General features: G+C 42.3%; 1 protein-coding gene across 1 annotated transcript in view; it reads right to left on the bottom strand.

Annotated features, from left to right (window-relative positions):
* The window catches only part of Lgr4 (leucine rich repeat containing G protein-coupled receptor 4), a 100,078-nt gene that overhangs the window by 22,114 nt on the left and 69,058 nt on the right, over nucleotides 1–8,906 (bottom strand). The window contains exons 3-4 of the mRNA XM_005364054.3: nucleotides 2,302–2,373; nucleotides 1,084–1,155 (exon numbers count right to left, since the gene is read on the bottom strand). Coding sequence (XP_005364111.1) covers nucleotides 1,084–1,155; nucleotides 2,302–2,373 — 144 coding nt within the window. The remainder of the gene's footprint in view (nucleotides 1–1,083; nucleotides 1,156–2,301; nucleotides 2,374–8,906) is intronic.

Genomic DNA, 8,906 nt, shown 5'->3' with positions numbered 1-8,906 from the left:
ACACCATGTATGCCTTAGTTGCAAGAGCTTACTTAGCCAATCTCTACTTTTCTGTAAAATTTTGTATATTTCTATAGAAGCAAACTCATTCTGACTCATTTTGAGTCAAAGGTGCTCTGGTAAGCAACAAATCCTTCTGTTCCAGAACTTCCCACTTTTATAAAGTGAGCTACTTAATACGCATAATCTTAACTTCTATTTGAACTAGAACTTAAATGGCCAACACCCAGGATACTACTCCTTGTTTGTGACAGATATGATTTAAAGTTTAACTTTTACAACGTATGTTTTATTAGTAGGTTTCGACTCTAACACTCACTTTACACTGATTACCAGAATCTCTGCTCAGAAATACAGATTAATTGGGATTCTAAACAGGTTTGTCTGGTTCTGAATCCCCTCTGTGCCTTTACTAGCTGTGTGCTGTTAGGGGAGTTACTTGAACTTCTCGCCACAGTCATTTTCTCTTTACTTATCAAAAATGCCAATGTAAGAAAACCATTTAGAATCCATATAAAAGCCAAGCTCTTTGTATGTAAACAATGTAAAAAAGAAAATAAAATGGTACTTGAAAAAGCATTCTGACTGCTCAGAGGAAAAAAAAAATCCAAGAATTTTAATCCTAAATATGTCTAAAAACCAAAATTTCATCAAAAAGAAAAAATATAGGAAAAGGAGGCAGTTCAGATTGCCAAGTTATACCCAATAAGTACTTCGAGCCCACAGGTCAGACAGTAAACTAAAATGTATACCAATTACTGCTGCCTAAACCAGAATCATAGTGGCTGTTAGGATACAAGACCCCAGAACTCCTGCACTATTTAACCCTGGTCTCGAAGGCATCGGCAGCCATGTACACATCGATAGCAGTATACTTACAGATGTAAAGAAAGAAAGTAGACTGAAGGATCACCGTATGCCTCACCATGGCCTATCCTAATACCAGCAACTGGCCATCCAATGCCCTTGTCAGACCAGGGAAGAGGAGAAATCTCCTCTGGTCTTGGGGCTCCAGTTTTACTCTATAGCAACTATCACGGCTTTTCAATGATCTAAGAAAGCAGAAAACAAAACACTACTTACAAAGACTGCAAAGCACTCAGTCCATGAATGGCTTCACTGGGTACTGTTTTCAACTGATTATTCTGGAGTGTTCTGGAACAAAATTATTGGTTTATAATTAATAAGCCATTGTACTATTTTTCTTTTCATATAAAAATATGAGCCATTTTTTTCCCTAAAAAAATTTTCTAATGGCATCAGAAGTGGGATGTGTGGGGTAGAAAGCATCCAAGGCAAGAAAATTGTAAGATGTCAAAAAGTGTTTGCTCTAAACTCCAAAATGAAATTTATGCAGCTATCCTAGGCCATCTCTTAAAACTACTCAGCAGTTCCCATTTCCAGGGCTCATTTCATTCCTGGGTGTCTAGTTAATGTTCACTATGATGTATGATTTCTAACGCCTTCTCACACTGGAAGGAAGCAGAGCCCTGAAAACTGGGCATTGGCCAGAGAAAGGCAGTTTTTTGTGAGGAAAGCAGACATTGGGGCTTTGGGGAGCAGCAGCCATGTCTTCAGGGCCCGCAGAATTAGTAGAAACATAACTACGCCTCAGTCATTGTAAAGCTGGGAGAAAGGGGGCAGGGAGCTCTATAGAAAAACAAATCTTTTCCATTTTTACCTAAAGTTACTCTAGTCACACTGATGACTATTTAACATGAATCATAACCACTGAATAACAGAAGTAACAGGATCACCTAAAATCTGAGTCAGGGAGGCCTGGTGATTTTGCCCAGAGCAGTGGTGGCACGGGAGGGAAAGTGGTGGCTGTCAACCCTCCAAGCTTATGCATGGCCAGAAATTTCTCTTCTGATCTCTATCTTTATAAAAAATGAGCACTTCAATTTCTTTAGCTCTAAAATGCTTTTAACATGCAAAGTGCTTATCTCTCTCTCTCTCCCTTTAGGGCTGACTAATTCAAAAACCCCTGTAGCAGCCATAAAGTAAGTAGAAAGAAATCCCACCAATAAAGCTTAAATACGGTTTCCATCCAATACATTAGCAGCACGCAAAGTCTATGATGCCTTGGAGATCAGAATACTCGCTATTTAGATTTTAACCTTTATCTAGACCCAAGTTTGCCCAGACCAACCTCCAGCCTGCTCCACTACCCATTGGCCATGCCTTAAATCTTTTAATCCTCAACGAAAAGAAAGTGTGCTGAACCTAGCTCCAAGCATGTTGACTATGCAGGAAAGAAAATACACAGTCAGCTGCAAAGTTTGAAAACTGCATACTTACAGGACTTTGAGCTCCTTCAGCCCAGACAAGGCTTTTGGGTGGATAAAAGAAAGGTCATTGCCAGCCAGTTGTCTAGAAAAAAAAAAGTAACAAGAGAAAAAAAAATAGTAATTCAAAGTTAAAATTCAGAATCCACAGTAACCTAACTGTGATTAAAACTCTATACTAAACATTTCTCAAGACGAAATAACATTAAATAGGGACTTAAACCTTTGCTAAAGCAGTCCCAAGACTCTTCCAATGAATTAAGTGTCTCTAAAAAAAATTTTTTAAACTACCAATACAATAATTTAAGTAGGCACATTTTTTATTCTGGTGAGGTCAAGCAAGCCAAAACACATTACGCCAAATGAAGTTTGCTATTCAGGGTCACTGTGCAGTGTTTTCTGGGGGCCTCCTGAACACAGACTACTAGTCAGCAGGCAAGGGTGTTTACAGAGTGGGCCAAACCAGTCTGTCAAGGAAGAAAGCTTTCAGGAGGCAAGTCAGCCTGTTATCTCCACAGACATCCAGGACATGGTATTCCAGACAAAAAGGAAGTGTTGTTGGGAGCCTAGGTTTCAAATAAAGGCCAAGAAATGCACACTTGGAGAAACATTTTCCAGAAAAAGAAATGTGAAGTAGACATTTAAGTGGTAGTAAAGTGAAAAAAAGAAGGATAGGAATTCCTTGGGCTCATTCCTCATTTTCCTCCCGTTTCCTCAGGCCTATAGCACAAAACTTTCAAAAAGTGGAAGGAGGGGGTAGGAAATAGGAAAGAAACCCATATCACCAACAGGTGACCTAGAAAACTGTTGGTAAATATGTACAACTAACTGGCAGTGGTGTGTCCCTGTCATGGGGCAGAGTACTCAACACCTCTTGGTTCTAACCAGGGTTAGTCTTCAAAGTAGCTGGATTCTATAAATTGATTTTTCCCCCAATTTATTTATTTTTATTTAATGTACATTGGTATTTTGCCTGCACGCATGTCTGTGTGAGGGTTTCAGATTTCCTGGAAGTAGAGTTACAGGCAGTTGTGAGCTGCCACGTGGGGCTTGGGAACAGGTCCTCTGGAAGAACAGCCAGTGTGCTCTTAACCACTGGGCCACCTCTCCAGCCCCAATTTTTTTTCTAAATAGTCTTTCCATGTATTTAAAGGAAGCTTTAACTACTCTCCTATTTACAATTTAGTTTCAATTAATTTTTAATTGAATAAAATTTATAATTTCTCCTTTTAAAGGATCTATTTCCAGTCAGACAGTACATTCCTGTACTCAGGAGGCTGAGACAGTACAATCTCAAGTTCAAAACAAGCCTGGGATATATAGTGAGACTCTGTCTCAAAATAAGAAAACAGGAGCTGGACAGATGGGTCCGTTATTAAAAGCACTGGATGTTCTTACAGAGGACCCGGGATCAATTCCCAGCACCCACATGGTAATTTTCAACTATCCATGACTCTAGTTCCAGGGGATCTGATGCCCTTGTCTGACGTCCACCAGGAGGACATGTGGTACACATACATACAGACAAAACACTTATGCACATTAAAATAAAATATCTAAAAGGAAAACATTAACTCCCTCTGTAAGCATCCTACTTCTCTGGGCCTTGTTTAGGTTATTCATTCCCAATCAAGTTCTAGTTGCTACTCAGTGCCAAACACTCAACGACCTTTCTCCCTTCCTAAGCTGCTACACTTACCTTGGTTTTAGGGACACAGGGAAACCATCTTTTCTAACGAATATTCAAAGTTAATGAAGGCGTGAAGTTCTACCATTAGATCCTTGTTTTCTGCTAAAGTTCTGTACCACTAGAAGTGCAAACAGCGTGAGAAAACCTGACTCTACCTGAGTTCTGGTCCACAGATGAGCAGACTGAAATGACTCAGAAATCCCACAGATACACATGATAAATAACGTCATTCAGAGAAAAACGTAACAGCGCAGGATTCTCAGTTCAGTTACAAGTTTAACACGGGGTCTAGACACTGCCACGCACCACGCCCTTCCAGTCTGCTCTCTGGGGCTTCTCATAATTTGCATCTCACAACATATACTCCATAGCATCAGCCTTTTAAATGTCATCTAAAATGGTGTCACGGCCTAAAGAGTCTGAGCAGGCAAAGCCAACCAGCTGCTTCACCAAACGAGAAGTGACTGTAACTTTGCTTACTTTGCAAACATTAGCAAAACTTGAGCTATATTTTATAAATGCCTAAATTAAAAGACAAGAGCACTCAAGCTCAATGCATCAGAAGTAGTCAACAATAACTGTGTAGGTGTTCGGGATTTTAAAAAAAAACTTTTTCCCTCCCTCCTCAGCCCGAAGAGCATTTGGGGGAGGGGGAGGGAAATGGGAGGTGGTGGCGGGGAAGAGACGGAAATCTTTAATAAATAAATAAATTTAAAAAAATAAAAAAATAAAAAAAAGTATGTAAGGCAAAAAAAAAAATCTTTTTCTTTGCTTTACTTCTATGCTGGGCCAATGAGATCTCCTCTTTTGCATTTCCTCAGTGGGGCTTCAGAACCATTTCTGGTGGGCGGCTACCTAATTTGTGAATTGTTGTTTGCTCAAAAAAAAAAAAACAAAAAAAAAAAAAACACTTTAAGGGGTTGGGGAGTTGGCTTTGACGTTAAGAGCTTGCATTGCTCTTGCAGAGAATCTTAGTTCAATTTCTAGCCCTCACTGGGCATCTCACAATCTCCTGTGACTTCAGTTTAGGGGGACCTTACACCTCTGACCTCCACAGGTACCTGCAATTCATGTGCCGCACCCATATTCAGACACATGCCTATATGCACTGCTAGAGAGAATAGAAACAAATCTTTAAGAATTCACTGTATATTAGCTTCCCTTTTAAGAGCATCATGGCCATCCACTTCTGAGAATCAGTATACAAAAGAAAACAGTTTTACGCCCTTTTCCATGCAACCATTTCAAAATACTTCTTCTCCTCTTATTCCCAAACTAGTCAGCTTCATGTAAACCCTTCACCTTGTAAGCTCATTGCCGTTCTTTAAATACCCAATGGTAGTGCTTCATCCCTTGGCCTGCAGAAAAATCTAGCACAAAACTAAATGTTGTCTTAGACTACCTTCTGGCTCTTGCTTGCACATGAGTCTCACGGGCCAAGTGCAAATGCTGCTCAGAATGGAGTCCACATCCCTCCCTTTCATTATCGCTTATGAATATGCTGACCATTAGCTACAGACATTTCAGCTAGGACCTCACTAGCTGTAGTGCTCTCGGATGGCCCCTCACATCCCCAGAGATGTAGTTGAGAGCTTGCCTAACAGGGGCAAGGCCTTGGGTTTAATCTCCACAATAGCCAGCAGAACAAATAAAAGGCAGGGAAGGTCTCTGCAATCACTCCTTGTGCTGATACACAGCTTCCTGTGGCCCACCTCTGTGCAAGCCCCACGTGAGCAATGAAAGGGTTTGCTCCACTCAAGCTCCCTCATTAGCCTCAACCGAGGGTGCTCGCAACTGTAACACACACTATTTAAAAGACCACATTTTCAAGGCTCAAATTGTACCTTAAGAGCCTTAAGTTGCAGTAGCCATCTTTCCCCGAATGCCTCAAATAGTCCTGTAACCCGGCTCCTCCCAGCTGTCCTTAAAACCTGTGTTAAAAGCTAGCATCTGCCAAAAAAGACATTCTATAAACACAGCGAGCTTTCCAGGATCCTTCTCCCCTTGTCTCTGACATGAGTTTTTGCCATCCTGATATCCTTGGGCCTTCCTTGAGGAATTTACCATTCTATGCCATGACCACGAGAAAGGGTGCTTTATTAAGTAACCGAGGAAGTGGCAAAACACAGAACACCTGATTATCTTAACTTGTCAACAAAGAAGGCTGTTTAACCACATTAGTCAAAATATTTGCTTCCTTTCTCCGAAATCTCGGCCCCTTTATAAACTATGTGAATACTAAAATAACCTGGCTTCCAAAAAGCATTCCACTTCTCCTCGACTTGTCGTTAATAGAAATGACACAAAGAGCTCTGAGCATGAGGCTTATCCTGAAACACAAGCCAACGATCCAGAGAACTGAAACAAACACAACGGGTGTGCAGAGCATGGGTGACAAGGCCGCACAGGAGGGCACGCTAGTAGACAACATTATTTACCCAGGGGGTGGGGAGTGGGGAACACACCACGTGGAGCCTTCAGGAAGGCATCTCCCCGAAGTTTGCCAAGCTGCTGTGTAAAGGAAGGGCACACTGCCGCTTCGACAGTCCCGCCCTCCAGAGCCTTTTCACAGGCTGCTCAGTATTCAGTCTTAACGAGCCAGCACTTCTCGGAGCAGCACATCTTGGAGGTGGTTCATGTCTCAAAGTGCAGATCCAGTAAAAAGCAACATGAATAAATGACAGGCTTAGGGCCGAGTCCCCAAATCCTTAGGAAGCAAACTCCTAGGGTCTTAGCAGACGCAGGGGTCAAAGCAGATGGTATAGACAGACCGTCTTTCACTTATCACAGTGCAACAACAACCCGGCTTTTCTAAAGCACCCAAGAAGCTAGGGGACCTGGCAAAAATCGCACAGCTACCAAGCGGAGGAGCCAGCATTCTAGTGCTGGACTCACATCTTGCAGTGTTTACCAACTTGTTCCTGACCTCAGGTGCTTCTGCGGTGTCACCAAAAGATTAGGAACTCATTCTCCAAGAGGAGAGGTGGAGCGCTATGGACTGGGGCAAGCTAAACAGCTTTGTTTGAGCATCAACAGCTCTCAGGTGGCAGCCAAAGCAGACAAGCTCTGCCGGTGCATTAGGAGCACGGAGCTGCAATTATGGGGGGATTTCCCAGCAGACTCACAGAACATGCTTCTCGCAGCCAAAGATGCCCAGAGGGAAGGAAATGAGAAAGGGACCCTTTGCATTGGGACTCTTTCTGGAACTATGCAGAGTTTAGAGCAGTCTGTTATCATTTTTGTTTGTTTTAGTAATTTTCAAGTCAAAAATGAGGCGGCCGATACTCAGGAAGAATTAAAACCAGTGATGTTTTCTTTAGCAAAGACCAGCTATTTCCCATTCCATGCCTAGGTTTGTACTTCTGTGCCACAGACAACAGTTGTCTTAGAAGCAACTTGGTGTGGGGGACTGGCTGCACGTCTCAGAAAGCCTTCTCAATTCGCCAAACAATGACATTCATAAATTTTATCCCACAGGAAATATCTTTATTATCCACGTACTCCTCGATTGCTATGAATTTCTAAGGAAATCTCAAGGTGAGAGCCAAGGGCAGATGTGGTATGATTTTATGGAAACCCACGTTTACAGTCCCAGGCATCATGGCTCCCACCTGTGCGCCAGTAGCTTCTGGTTACCAAGATAGTGAGGATCACTCTACATGGTCTCAAGCCATGCACTCACAATCTTTCTGTTGTACGACTTTCGGCTCTCACGGCTTTTTACCTGGATTATTGTCATGAGCTTCCACAAGGTTTCTGCCTCACCCGACTTAATTACAACACTGGGAAGGAGCTGGTGAGATGGGCGCAGTTAAGGGCACCTGTCGCTCTTTCAGAGCGCCTAGGTTCAGTTCCCAGCGCCCACACGGTGGCTCACAAACATCCATCCGTAGATCATTACAGGGGATCGGACTCCATCCCTGGCTTTGTTTAGCACTATGCAAACATGTGGTGCATAGATATTCAAATGCATAAAATAAATATTTTTAAACTATATGATACTATGAACTCTAAATCTTTAAATATACAATTCTGATAAATTTCGCAAAGCCTCATTTTCCCCTGCTGAGTTTTCTGGACCTTCAACATAGCTTTCGCCTTTTGCACCTTAATCCAGTATTCTTACTTCCTATAGTTTCACACTGACTGTTACACATCCAGACACACCAGGACTCCCTATGGAGCTCACCACTCACACCATTTTCTTCACCTGTAATTCCCCCATGTCCCAACCTTAGCCAACAGAAATCGTGCTGACTGCTGAGTTGAGTATTAGCAACATGAAACCCTATGACATCACCTTCCTATGGTTCCACAGGAGTCTTAAATAAAACTTTCTCACCGGTGCCTCTCAGCTCCCCTCTAGTCACTGTTCACCTCCCCCACCTCCCTCTGTGGAGTTATGAGGCTCCTTATGAGTGGGGACCAAATCACATTCATTTTGTATTCTTGCATGAGACCATGCACATGGTAGATACGTTGTAATACCTCAACTAAGGCCCAATATAAGACTCTGAGAATCTAATACTAGTACTTAAATAAACTGGGGAGCTACCTGATTATATTTCCTATTCCATTATTTCATTTCTACCCCCTTACTCTCTTTCATACGCTTCACAGAAAAGACGTACTTGGCTAGCCTTGAAAGAAGCAGGTGCCACTGCAACTATCACCTGTCTTAACACATGTGGCAAATGCTAAGAGGAGCTTCAAGTTGGAAAGAGCGGTCCGCAGGTCAACAGTAGTATCTCAACTCACTGTACTGTGTACACAAACACGAAGAATTGAAACAAGTCCGACAGCACTTCAAATAGTGAGCTCAAACAGTCTACCTCAGGGCAGGTCTTATTTACCCTGCTTACTACAAGAGTCCCAGCAGCAAAGAAAGCAGGGAGAGGGAGAGAGAGAGAGAGAGAGAGAGAGAGAGA

This window comes from Microtus ochrogaster (genome assembly GCF_000317375.1).
Source record: "Microtus ochrogaster isolate Prairie Vole_2 chromosome 14 unlocalized genomic scaffold, MicOch1.0 chr14_random_1, whole genome shotgun sequence".
In the NCBI taxonomy this organism is placed as follows: Eukaryota; Metazoa; Chordata; class Mammalia; order Rodentia; family Cricetidae; genus Microtus; species Microtus ochrogaster.
The sequence above is the reverse complement of the archived record's forward strand: the minus strand, read 5'-3'. Positions and strand labels throughout refer to the sequence as shown.